This window comes from Vidua chalybeata, chromosome 25 (assembly GCF_026979565.1).
Source record: "Vidua chalybeata isolate OUT-0048 chromosome 25, bVidCha1 merged haplotype, whole genome shotgun sequence".
Classification (NCBI taxonomy): Eukaryota; Metazoa; Chordata; class Aves; order Passeriformes; family Viduidae; genus Vidua; species Vidua chalybeata.
The window spans coordinates 2,589,912-2,602,903 of record NC_071554.1 but is presented as its reverse complement, the minus strand read 5'-3'; the positions used below and the strand labels follow the sequence as shown (position 1 = coordinate 2,602,903).

Below are 12,992 nucleotides of genomic sequence, written 5' to 3'. Positions count from 1 at the left end.
AGCTCAGGAGAGGAGAGTGCTCATTATCCCATTTAGTATTTAAATGAAATGTTACTACTTGAATGGATAAGTAGGAAGGAATTAAAATACTAAGCGAAACACAATTTAGAAGTTATATTCTTTTTAAACACTGCATTTAATTGCTCTTTTTAAGCCTATCCATTTCTTATGGATAGGTGAAAAAAAGAGGCAGAGGGAGCACCAACAAGAGGAACTCCAAGGGAGATGGAAAGGTGGAGGGAAGGTCTGGCCCATCCAGAGGTCCTTTATCAGCCCTGGAGGCAGGAGATGGAAATAGGTGTGAGGGAAGATAATCAGTGACTCAGGTCCTGAATGTATTTAAAGAACTTCTATTAGTGCTAAGATTAAAAGGCACTCAGAGGTCACTAAACCCAGGTAGAAGCAAGATTGGGATGATAAAGGAGACATTAAACCCTGGGGAGCTGCACCTCTGCAGGACATCCAGGGAAAATCCCAGTGGATGAGGATCAGCACGTCCCCAGTTCGGGTCTGCGGCTCCACAAGCACCAAATTCACCCAGATGGACTTTGAAAAATGCCTCTGTCCAGAAGCTTCTTGGAATTTATCACACATTTTTAGTAACAGCTGATCCTCAGCATTCCAGTTCTGGAGGAGGTTTACAAGCACTTGAGCACACAATGACATTCATGTGAAGAAACAAAAGGTTCAGCACAGAGGGAAGTGGTGAAAGAGCTGCTGTGAAACCTCCCCTCCCAGCCAGGACCTGGAGCAGCCCTGCCTCAGGCTAGACCCTGCACAAGGGCAAGGAAAGACTCACCAAGCTGCACACTTCACTGTGTACATCACAAAAATAATTCAAAAGCACCTTCTAAAAGAACCTCAGGCTTCAGAACTGAGCTGATTTCAGAAACACAGCTGGAGTTTTTATAAGAATTCCACAGCAGCAACCCAGCAAGTTTCCAGTGATTAAAAGGGGGTTGGAACTGGGTGCTTTGTAAGGTCCCTTCCCACTCTGTGATTCCATGATTATGAAAGGCAGGGAGTCCCCAGGATTCCTCAAATGAGCTCTCACACCACTGCAGCTCTTCTCCAAGTTAATCAAACCTGCTGTTCATTTCTTGCAAGGCCTTCAAACACTTGTTCTGACCAGCAATTTTCACAGCAAATATTGAGTTTGAGCTTCTCCATCCTCTCAGAGCACTGCCCAGGTAAGGCTGTTTGACTCCTGCTTGGCAAGAACTCCACAGGAGCATCACTAATTAAAGGGCTTTTCCTGCTCCACCAGGCCAGTTAAAAGCCCAAATTTTTCCAGAGCCAGCACAGTGGATCAAACACTTTCTCATCTCTGATCAGCCACTAACCCTGCACAAAACAAAGCTGATTAGCAAATGTAAAAGTCCAGATAAAAATAGCCAACATCTGTTTAAATTTAGAAATTTATTTTGTTTAATCCACAAGCTTTATATAGCTTTAGTTAAAAAAACAAAAACAAAGAACAGTGAAAACATGACAATATCCAAAGTTCAGGTTCCTCTAAACTTTCAAAGAACACAGCTCTGAAAGTTGCTCAGACCATTCCGAAGAACCGTAACGAGACAAGATTTATGAATGGGGCAACGACAGCTCACAAACAAAATTTATGGAACTGAAGGAATTATTATCTTTTTTTCTGGGTTTGCTGATCATGGAAACTGCCCTTTAAAAAAAGAACATAAAAATACAAATGAAATTCCAGTGTTCCAAATCAACATGTTACATCAATATAAACCCACAGTGTCCTGGTAAACAACATGCTTTCATTTATGTACCACTCTAAATTGCTATTCTTGATTGGCTTTAATGGAGACTATACAGGCAACAGTAGAAAGCATTAAAATAGAGATGTACTTCTTGAATTCTGCAGTGGTTTTACTCCTGGGCAAGCCTACAAACCACAAAGGTTAGTAGCATCATGTAAGTGATACAAAAGAACTCAAATGAGCCCCTCGCAAATTCTGCTCAAGGCTCTGCTGGATTTCAAAGAAACGAGGGAACTGACGGTCATGTTTCAAACCTCCAAAACAAATTCCTACTGCTTCTAAAAAGTCTCACTCTAAATGAAATTATGCTGACTGTCAATGAAAGAATGTCACTAGTACACTGTGGACACCTTTTGTAATGTAAATCCATGCCCTTTGTACATGGTGAACCTCAACCTAGCAATTATTACAACAAATGTTATATTCTAAAGCTCAAACACATTTAGCAATTTGAAATTGAATTCTGAGTACAAACCAAATAAAATGTACATTATATCAAAGGGTTGGCCTAGGAGGGGGGGGACACCTGCGCCTTCCTCATGGACCTCAGGGCCTTCTCCCGCAGGTGCTTTTCGAGGTCATCCAGGTTGTCCTCGGGTTCACTTTCTGTCTCCTTCAAACAAACACAAAGAGCTGCTTCAAACACCCCAGGCCCGGCCAGGCTGAGCCCTCCCAGCACTGAAATCCCCACATGGAATCACACAGCCCAAATCTCACTTTGGAATTAGGGCAGTGGGAACACCAGCACAGCAGTGCACACCCATCCTTTACAAAGTCCCAAATTCTCACCTTTTTGGGCTCTGTCTCTGCTTCCTGGTCTCCCTGTGCTGAGGTGGTGTCTGCTGGAGCCACAGCAGCAGCTACTGCAGCCGCCGCCGCCTTCTCCTTCTTATGCTTTTTGTGTTTCTTGTGCTTTTTATCCTTTTTATGCTTCTTATCCTTCTTTTTCTTCTTCTTCTTGCCACCACCTTCTTGATCTGAATTCTGTAATAAATAATTCAACAGATGTTACAACTTATCTCTAAGGCTTCAAACTTCTCTGGCAAAGAATGGAACTGCCCCTGGGAAACACCTCAGAAGAGGAGGTGAAGATACCAAACAATCTGTTCTCTTCCCACTGGGAATACTCTGAGTTTGCACAGAGGATATTGACTATAAGTAAGTCCCCCTCACTTTGTAGACCATAAAACTCATGTACACTCATGAAATGGGAGAGACTTTTCCCCAGAAGACTGATTTTCTATAGAACACCATTTTCTTTCACACCTGGAAATGTTAAGCTTGAAAAAATTATGTTACAAATTCTTTTTAGAAGTTTTTAACTACAAAGAATGAGCCCAAGCAGTTTTCCCCACTGTGAATAACCCTGGGGCTGCTCAGCAGCTCAGCCTTCCCAACCAGAGCCTACCCTGGAACCCAAAGCAGTTCTGCTTTACGAGCAAATACCCTGGCAGGTGATGGGCTCTGAGTTGGGCTCTTGGCCTTTTTTGCAGGTGACCAGTTTGCAGAAGGAGAGCGAGACCGGGCAGGAGATGCAGGTCCTTGGTGTTTTTTGGGAGCTGTCTCAGGTGACCCTGACGCAGATCGGGACGAGGACACGCGCCGGGGGCTGGGGGTGGAAGCCCTGGGGAACATAAGAGTCGCAGTCAGAGGTGAGGCACAGAACAAGGGAATATCAACACAAGAGCCAAATGAACACCTGTGCTTTAATTTGGTCAGGCTGCACTTAGAAGATTTAAACTGATTTAAAAAATAAATAGATTAATTGCTTTGCTGATGTGATTTAAAAAAGCAAAACAATCCAAGAGCAAAGTGGATCCATAATGCAGAGGGATAATGCAGCCTGAAGAGCTGTTAAACAACCCTGCTGCTGCTCAGAACTGATTGCTGCCTTTCTGGTTTAACCAAGTTATAATCACATTAAAAGTCAAGAGAACAGCAATGCTATTTAATTGTGCAAGGCTTTCCATTTAGCTACATTTTCCTTCTGAAAAAATTCATAATCCAGGCACTACACTTCTCACAGTCTGCTCAGAAAAGTAGCATCTCACTAAAGACAAAAATATTTACAGTTTTAGCAGTTTATCGTGAACACTTATGGAATTATTTCTGAGCCAATGAGAAGTGTTGGTCCCCTTCCACAGTTAGGTTTAAAGATAAAGTTAAGTTTTCTTTAAAGCCAGCAATTAAAGGGAAGGATTTGGGGAGACCTCGTGGCAGCATTCCAGAGTCTTATAAAAAGAAGAGGGGCTTTTTATGCAGGCAGCACAAGGGGGAATGGCTTCCCACTGCCAGAGGCAGGGTTAGATGGGATACTGGGAAAAATTTCTTCATTGTGAGGGTGATGAGGCCCTGGCACAAGGTGCCCAGAGCAGCTGTGGCTGCCCCTGGACCCCTGGCAGTGTCCAAGGCCAGGTTGTACACTGGGGCTTGGAGAACCTGGGACAGTGGGAGGTGTCACTGTCATGGCAGGGGTGGCACTGGAGGGGCTTTAAGGTCCCTTCTCACCCAAACCATTCTGGGATTCTATGATTCCTTAACTACATTCACTGCATTACAACTAAACAACAACCCCTCATCAAACCCAGAGCAGACAAGATGGGGTTTGTTTACTTTGTTTTCTTGGGTTCTGGCGTTCTGGACACCCTCCTGATGGGCCTGGTGCTGGGCGAGGGTGACTGTCTCCTCTGTGGCGACGCCGACGCTCCCCGGCGTGGCGGCGGAGGGCTGGAGGAAGGGTGGGAAGCTCGAGGCCGTGGTGAAGGTGAATGCCTTTTGTTTTGTGGTGGAGAACGTGTTTCCCTGTTGGATCTGCTGGGAGGAGACCCCTTCCTGTGCTTGGAAGATACAGAAGGGGAGCGCCGTTTAGCAGTAGGGGAGCTCCTCTGTTTTGGCGGTGGGGAGTGGGAGACTCTGCGCTTGGACTGGGGGGAAGGGGAGGCCCTTCTTTTGGGAGGGGGAGGAGGAGATGCTGTTCTTCTCTTGGGAGGGGGAGATGGGGAGTATCGCCTCTGGATCGGGGGGGAGTATCTCCGTGGAGAGGGAGAACGTCTGCGCGGGGGTGGTGATGGAGACCTGCAAAGAGAACAAATGTTCAGGGGCCACCCAGGCATGGCAATCAGTCAGCAGTGCCCTGCAGTGCACCCAGAGAGGGGGAAAAGGACTCTAGAGTTCTTTAAACTTCTCAAAATTTAAACTAGAATTCTTTAGAAGTTCCAAGAGTTTAAAATAAAGCTCTTTAAAAGTTGTTATCCAGAAAGGTTGTGGTTGCCCCATCCCTGGAAGTTTGCAAGGCCAGGCTGGACAAAACTTGGAGCAACCTGGGCTAGTGGAAGGTATCTCTGCCCATGGCAGGGGGTGGGACTGGATGATCTTTAAGGTCCCTCCCAACCCAAACCATCCCATGGTTCTGTGATTCCAATTCAGGATTGGCAGCAGCAACCCAATGACATCCAGGCCATGCACCCACCACACCCAACCTCACCAGCACGACACAGCCCCCTCAGCTTCCCAGTGAAGGAACTGGGAGCAGAGCCCTTTTCCCATGCCCAGAGGAGTCCCCAAGCCCAGAGCAGGCAGGGGATGCCCGGTGTGGTACCTTCGGCGAGGTGGGGATGGGGAGCGGCGGCGCCGGGGAGGCGGCGCCGGGGAAGGGGAGCGGCGCCGGCGTGCGGGGGGCGGCGAGGGGCTCCTCCTCCTCCTGCTGCAGAAAACAGGGACTGATCAGGAAACTGCCAGCTGAGCCACCAGCTGCTTCGTGCTCTGCTTCCACTACACAAAATCTGCTCCTTCATGCACCTTAACATGGAATTCTACTGGGAGCACTATGGAAAGAAAAGTACTTAAATCTTTCTTAAGAGTGTGAGACGATGAGTGTCTGACTGTGACCATGAGCCCACCACATCAGCCAGGACACAATTCCACGTCTGCACAACCTGATCCATCACCACCTTGTAGCCAGAGAAACGCCAAATGGTTGGAATAAGCGATGGATCACATGCTGATTTTGCCTTGGGTGGAGTTAATTTTCTTCACAGTGTGAAACTGTGCTCCATCTGAAATCCAAAATTATTTATTTCTCGAAATGCAGTGGAAAAAAAACAGAGTGGCTCCTAAACCACAGTTCTCTGGATTAGAACTATTCACCAAATGAGCCATTTTCTGCTTTGCAGGGTTTACAACAGACTTCTTGAAGGGGTAATTTTAATCCAACACATTCTTGCATAGAATTTTAAGAGAGGAATATTGGTAAAGTGAAATATTCCTTTTTTTAAAAAAAGCAATTAAGATAAAATGACTGGATAAGGGAAAATTGAGAGCAATTAAAAAGCAAAGCATCTCATTTACATTAAGTGAGATCTGATTTCAAATATGCTGGGTATTGTTCTCCAAGGCAATGAAACACATTTTTATAGATAAGAGTTTGCTCCAAAATACAATGTTCTTTTATGATCCAAAAAACCCCCAGCCTTCAAATGTACTTACTAAGTGTCCTAATTAAACATGTATTTATGCAACAGGCAGTACGTGAATTCAGTGTGTTGCAAAACAAGATCAAAGCCTTTGAATCCCAACCTCTTTTCCATAGAAATGTTTGACAGGATCCATAATTAGGAAGGTCTGCATTGGTGAGGGAGTCATCTTTATCTCCTACATCATGATGTGTGCTGTAAGTATCTGCTAGCTAGGGCTTAATTACAGCCTGCTCAAGGGTCATTACATCCAATTAATAAACCCATCAAGCTTCCTGCACGTTTCTGTATTTCTAGATCAACAGAGAGCAAAATGTGTCACAAATAAAAAAGTCACTGCTGTTTTACTGATTGTCTACTTCCAGTAGCTCCAAATATCTCATGAACTGAGGAATGAGAGTTTGAAAACTCCACAGTCATTTCTGACCCAGAAGATCAAGATCTTAATTGCTTGTTGCAAGTGTGCAGGAGGGTTTTGAGTCAGTGGCAGCAGGAACCCACCACTGCTCACCCAAAGCTGGGCGTCTGGAGCAAGAAGCCCCTGAGGAACACAAGTGTTCAGCTGTTCTCAGGCATCAGTGGGATGTAACAACATCAAAGTTATTGATGTCACAGGCTGATGTGAATTAACAAGGGATGAGCAGTGAGGGACACAGAGTAGGTGCTGTTCCTTCTATTTTTGCCAGTGAAATGGTTCCAGGTCCAACACATGAAGGAGCACATCAGTCTAAATTTCCCTCACCGTGAGTGTGCAAGTCTAAAGGACAAAAGGATGGCAAATGCTTATCCATGCCAAAATAAATGACAGCCTGTTTAAGAGATTAATTTCTAACCAACCTTTTCATCACTGGTGATTGCCACCTCTTTTCCATCTGCATCCTGAGAGCAGTGGAGGGAAAACAAAACAAAACAAAACAGATCTATCTGCCACGGATTTGAGGCAAAAATGAACATGATCAAAGAAAGGTCAGAGCAACTTTTGCCAAATGAGTGTAATGGGAAGGAAACCTTGAAAGAAGACTGGGCAGAGTGGGCATGACTTGATGTGGATTTGGTGAGAGTTGCAGAGAGATAAACATTAAATAACAGGAAGGGATGAGCTGAGTTCAAGCAGTTACCGAGGGGAGGAATCCTTCTGGCGCTTGCGGGGCGAGGGGCTGCGCGAGTGCGAGTGCCGGTGGCGCCTGCCCACCTCCCCGTTCTTCACATTCGACCTCTTGGGCCTCTCCTCTTCTGAGGAAGATGAAGAACCAGAATCTGCAAACGTAGAAACAATCACTCTCTGGAAAATGATCCTTGTGACTTGTCACTGACAGGGTAATGCTGCAGTTCAAACCAACCTCATCTCCTACAAAATGAGAACCCAAAATTTAAAAGCAGATTGATTGAAGGTGTTGGCTGAACTTAAGTGATAAATAAGTCTACTGGAGATGGATAAAAATGCTTGCAGTGATCTAACTGTCCCCATAAAATCTGGCTAGACAGATAATTTAAAATGTGAACTGCAGCTACTTTTTGAAACTATGTGGACAAAAATATCCAGGTGAATTTACTGATCTCAAGCATAAGAGTCCAAAGTAAAGGACAGATGATGCAATCCACAGCACACAACATTTTTGTGTGATGTTCAGAGTTTAGAAGCGCAATTTTAAAGATGCAAACCCATTAACAAAAGATGTAATGACCTTTAAAAGTCATACTTTTATTCCTCCTGAACAATAATTAAAGTGACCTCATTATGAGTGGCAAATCTGTAATTAAGTTTACAATAGCCCTGCAGAGCACAGAGCAAATAGTTTTAATCTGTATTTGAACTTAACTACTTCCTGCAAAAGGAAACTACAAGCCAGTTTAAGGGAATTTCTGTGCTCCATACCAGATGAAGACTGTTGATTTTGCCTCCTGTACTGGCGCCTCTGTTGGACAGAATCTGCTGCAGCCATTTTGCCTCCTTTGTCTTCTTCTGAAAGGACACACATGCACAGGGCACTTAAAACAAGGATACAGATTTGCCTTATGCAGGCAGAAGCAAAGTTATGGAGAGCAGACCATCAGGTATGGGGTTTTCCTCCACTCAAATCTTAGGATAACATAAGGTTGGAACACTTTGGCTGAACTTTCATTCCAAGCAATCTTGGATAGAATGAGGCAGTAGGAGTGATCATCTTTAGAGTTCTGAAAACTCTTGATTTCAATGCTAGACTTCCAGGAGGGCCCAGCACTTCACTGCCCAAGTATTTTTGACTAAAAACCCCACACCCGGGAGCAGAGCTGGGCAGCCAAAGCCGTACCTGATTCCGACAATTCTGCTTTCCTGGGTTTGGGTGCTGGCGAAGGAGACTCTCTTTTCTCAGTACTCTTATGTTTGGGTGCTACAAGACAAAATGGAACAGCTCAGCCGAAATTCACACTCTTCTGTCCCTACAAAATGCCCACGTGCTCTCGGAGGGAACAGAAGTCCCAAGCCGCAATGGCGTCCCTCACCTGAAGCCCTGCTGGGTGAGACAGAGCCGCGGCTCTTGCGGGCGCGGTTGGACTGCTGGGGGGTGGGCGAGCGGCGGGGCTTGGGCAGGGGGCTGGCGGGGGGCGAGGGCCGGTGGCGGCGCCGGGGGGGGCTGGCCGAGGGGGACAGCCGGCGCGTTTTGCGGGGGGGGCTGGACACGGGTCTCTTGGGAGGCTTCTTTGGTGGAGAGCGGGAGCGCGACGAGGACGAGGAGGAGCTGCTGCCGGACAGCGAGGCCGAGGAGCGTCTTCTCCTGCAAATCAAAGCCCACATCAGGTCCTGCCCGGCCACAGTGGGGAACATCTCAGCACAAAGAACAAAGAACTGCAGTTGTTTGCAAGCACAGACACTGAGCCACAGACAACAGCACTTCCCAAACATGGTGGACTGCCTGCAACACTCGGTTTCGAGAAGAGGAGGATAACGACCAATCTTTCACAGTTATTCTTAACTACAACAGTGAGCTAAAAATTGTTAGTGTCACCTTCACTGGCTTTCTGTCAATCTACAGGCTACAGCTAAGCTTTGCCCCTGGAAACAATTAGTTTTGGTTGGGCTCTCTAACTTCTGGGTGGTTAAGAGAATTGTCTGTGTTAGCACATGTGACTTAAATGATCTCCAGAGCAGATCTGGGTAAGAGCTTAGTGTGCAAGGACACTAAAATGTTTTACACCAGGAGGTGAAAATTTCAGACAACTTAACAACTTAACAATTCAGAATCAATCTATCCATCCTTATGTTTTAGTCTTTCATCTTTACTTTGCAAATTTAAAAGGTAGGGCCTCAGAATTCTGCGGCAAAATTTGTGGCAAGTTCTGTTGCAATTGTGTACCTGCAGAATCCACCTTTGGCTGCAGAATTCCTGAGAACCTGGAAAAAAGAAACCCTACCTTGAGTGAGATAAACATTTGCTGAAAGGGTGCTCTTGTACATTTTGCAACATACATGTTTGATACTTTTCACAGTTTTCCCAGTAACTGTGTGAAATGAACATATTGACAAACTCAGGAAATAGTCATCACCTTGTCACAGAAAGGAAGAGAAGTGTTTCTTCCTCAAAAACAACTGCTGTACACAAGAAGCATCACTTTGATTCTCTTCCTATGAAAAGGATCAGAATCTGTTCTCTCTCCATGAAGACAAATGTCTATTTTCACACTGCCAAAAGCACATCATTTACTTTGCAAGGCAGCTAAGAGCTTTGCCTCTAGAGCAATTCTTATGCTGTGAAAAATGTGACTTTCAACACCAAAGGGCAAATCTTGAAGAATCTTAAGAGAACACGAAGAAGAAACATACTTCAAGTCCAAATTTGATTTTACGTGATAGAAATACAAGTCATTATTAAAAATTCCCAACGAGTAAAATTCCCAACTTGTTCTCATTTTTTTTCCCCAGTCAGGAAAGAAAAATACTAGAACTTAAGCAAAAAAGCCGTAAGAGTTATCATGTCAGCCTGTGCTGGGAACTACCCAGAGCCATTTGAAGAAGCAAAAAAGAAAAAAGCTCTGAAACTGCCACTTTTCAAAAAGGGGGAATTTTCATCACTACCCTAACTCAGAAGAAATCATTTCACATCCGCAACTGTGTTCCCCCACAACACACTTAGGAAATGTGACACCACAGTTTTTCCATCACTCTAAATCACACACCTGTCAGTACTAAGGTGAGATGAACGAGGGAATTTTGCTAACACAGCTACAGTTCCCTTTAACTTTGCAGGTTTAGCACTTCCAGCTGTCTCAAAAAGCAGGGCTCTTACCGCCTCACGGGGGATCTGCTCCTCCTGTGCCTGGGTGGGGGAGGCATTCTCCGGGGCGGGCTCCTCCTGCGTGGGGATGGCCGGCGTCGCGGGCTGGGTCGCCTTCTAGGGGAGTAAGACCTGTCACAATCAGAAATTCCAATGAAAAGCAACTATCTAACTTCCAGAGTTGAGGAAATCTATCCTCGGGGCACTGAGTGCAGAGTTGCTTTCCTCCAAGTGCATCGTTTTAAGGCTGTATTTAGGTGAGAATGCCAAATGTACGGACACTATCAGGGCTTTGAAGTTTAACAGTGTCACTCTATTAAGTAGTAGAATAATAAAAGAAAGAGGTAAAGGAAGTATTTTATAGCATTTTCAGCATCAATCCCAGGTCCTAAAGAAAGGCTACACAATTCTCATTATCAATATTAAGCAGCCCAATTCCTTCTCCAGTCAGTGCTGGTCACTGTGAGCATCTCATAAATCAATACAAACAAAACACTCCCAAACACATTTATACACCAAATGCATCTTTCTTATTTTGCCCAAAACATCCACAGTCAACACCTCTAAAACCATCACTAACCAAGAACATTAAGTGGCACCTTCAGCAGAAAATATTCTCAAACTTCACAACCAGCACCTGAAGCCCTACCTTGACCGTGATCTATGGCGCCTTCTGGGTCGAGAATGAGATGGAGAACGGGATCGGGACCTTGACCTGGACTTGGACCGAGTTGGGGATCTCTGACGAGTCTTCTCCTTCTCCTTCTCCCTCTCCCTCTCCTTCTTTGAATTACGTTCTGGTGAAGTTTCCTTAGTCTCTGGTACAGGTGGTTCAGGTTTAGGAGCTTTTGGGATATCACTGTTAAAAATAAGGACTTCATTCGTAAGCATATACAAACCACAGCCTGCACAGCAACATTTTAGAAGCTGCCAAGATATTCCCCTACAACAAACATTCTCCTGCCCGTTCTCTGACAAACTGCTCCAGAACTGTGAAAAGAGTTAGAATGTGGTACAATGATTCTAAAAGGAGAATAAGTAACATAGAGGCTATGGAAGTCAAGATGACATTTTCACAAGTGTCAGTGATGAGCAGAACAATGAAACTAGAGTGGCAGCAAAGCACACTGCCCTTAGAATTCTACACAGGCCAAAGAAACCCCACTGAAGATTCTAAAATAAATGCTTTGGCTGTTGCAGGGGCACAGGAAGGAGCAGGCATTGCCCAAGGCAAGCTCCAGTGAGGTATCAGAATAATAATTCCATTTTTTAAATGCAATACATGGCTCTGCACGCTGAGCTCTCACCTGTTTGAAGTTGCCTCTTGCACAACAGTCTCCTTTGGTTTCACGGAGGGCTCTGGCTCAGGAGTGGCCTCTTTCTTCTCAGGGGCAGGGGTGGCACTGCGGCTCTTGGTGCGGTGGTGGGGCGAGCGGGAGTGGCTGCGCTTCCGCTCACGGCGCACGGGCGACGACCGCCGCCGCGGGGAGGGAGAGCGGGACTTGCGCCTGGGGAGAGACAGGGCACTCACAGCTCGGGGGCAGGCACAGCTCTGAGCCCTCTGCACCCAGGGACACCCAGCACTGTCTGCAGCATTCAAAGCACACACAGCACTGCACTTTCTGCTGCTGACTGACAGACAAATTAAGGCGCCAAACAAAAAACCCAACTCCCTCAAAACTAAAACTAACAAAGCCTGGAACAGATAAACCACTAAAAACAACTCCCCTGTCAGAGCTGCTCTGGTTTACTTGCAGTTCCTGTTCAGCAGTAGGTCAGGCCAGCCTGCTACAATAGCTAAGCTTCCACAGCTCAATTAATTCTTCTCTGCCACGTGTCAGCCCTCTGCTCCTGATATGCTGCCTGTGCATTTTCATTACCTTCTTGGACTCCTGGATCTGTCTCTTTTCTCTCTGTTGTCTTTGTCTTCCTTATCTCTCTTCTCTTTGTCTTCATCTTGTTTCTTCATGGAAGCCAGTTTCTCCTGCTCTATCTGTGCAACCAAATATCAGCACTTAACTCAGAGGCAGCACACAGACCTTATCAAATATGCATGTCCAACACCAGCAAATATCTCCTTCAGGACTGGAATATTTTGCCCAGACAGCAGAGTTCTGCTGATCCCAAAATGTCTACTGGAACAGTCACCATTTCTGCCCCATGCTCACAACTCACCCACAATTCCATTTAAAAGAATCCTACCTGTCGTTGTTTTATTTCTTCTTTCTTCAGTTCCAGAAATGCAGTTGGAATACCAGCAATGTTTTCTTGTGCACTTAATAGCAGTGGCCACAGCTCTCCCATGAACTCCCTAGCATTTTTCCCATTCAAAAAACCAGTCAGGTTGATTTGCATCATTTTGGAATCTGGGTTCTGCAAAGAGATATGACAGGAAGACAAACCGGTTATCTGAAAAAACAACAGACAGTCTATATCAAACTTAAATTAAAACTACCATGGGGGCTAAAATACATATACACTCAAAA

General features: G+C 45.4%; 1 protein-coding gene across 16 annotated transcripts in view; it reads right to left on the bottom strand.

The window, feature by feature from the left end:
* Positions 1 to 12,992, bottom strand: part of SRRM1 (serine and arginine repetitive matrix 1) — a 28,289-nt gene that overhangs the window by 9,852 nt on the left and 5,445 nt on the right. For 4 of the 16 annotated variants that reach the window (XR_008434820.1, XR_008434819.1, XM_053964415.1 and 1 more), the window contains 15 exons: positions 12,709 to 12,879; positions 12,387 to 12,499; positions 11,814 to 12,014; positions 11,156 to 11,365; positions 10,519 to 10,638; positions 8,738 to 9,009; positions 8,545 to 8,625; positions 8,130 to 8,216; positions 7,372 to 7,510; positions 7,091 to 7,132; positions 5,380 to 5,484; positions 4,395 to 4,856; positions 3,228 to 3,405; positions 2,571 to 2,765; positions 2,308 to 2,394 (listed from right to left, as the gene is read on the bottom strand). Coding sequence is in view for 13 of the 16 variants with exons in the window: in XM_053964415.1 (XP_053820390.1) it covers positions 2,308 to 2,394; positions 2,571 to 2,765; positions 3,228 to 3,405; positions 4,395 to 4,856; positions 5,380 to 5,484; positions 7,091 to 7,132; positions 7,372 to 7,510; positions 8,130 to 8,216; positions 8,545 to 8,625; positions 8,738 to 9,009; positions 10,519 to 10,638; positions 11,156 to 11,365; positions 11,814 to 12,014; positions 12,387 to 12,499; positions 12,709 to 12,879 (2,463 nt within the window). In the remaining 3 variants the exon portion in view is untranslated. Of the gene's footprint in view, positions 1 to 1,400; positions 2,395 to 2,570; positions 2,766 to 3,227; positions 3,406 to 4,394; positions 4,857 to 5,379; positions 5,485 to 7,090; positions 7,133 to 7,371; positions 7,511 to 8,129; positions 8,217 to 8,544; positions 8,626 to 8,737; positions 9,010 to 10,518; positions 10,639 to 11,155; positions 11,366 to 11,813; positions 12,015 to 12,386; positions 12,500 to 12,708; positions 12,880 to 12,992 lie in introns of those variants that run through there. The other 12 variants (XM_053964423.1, XM_053964424.1, XM_053964419.1 and 9 more) reach the window with 12 other exon arrangements.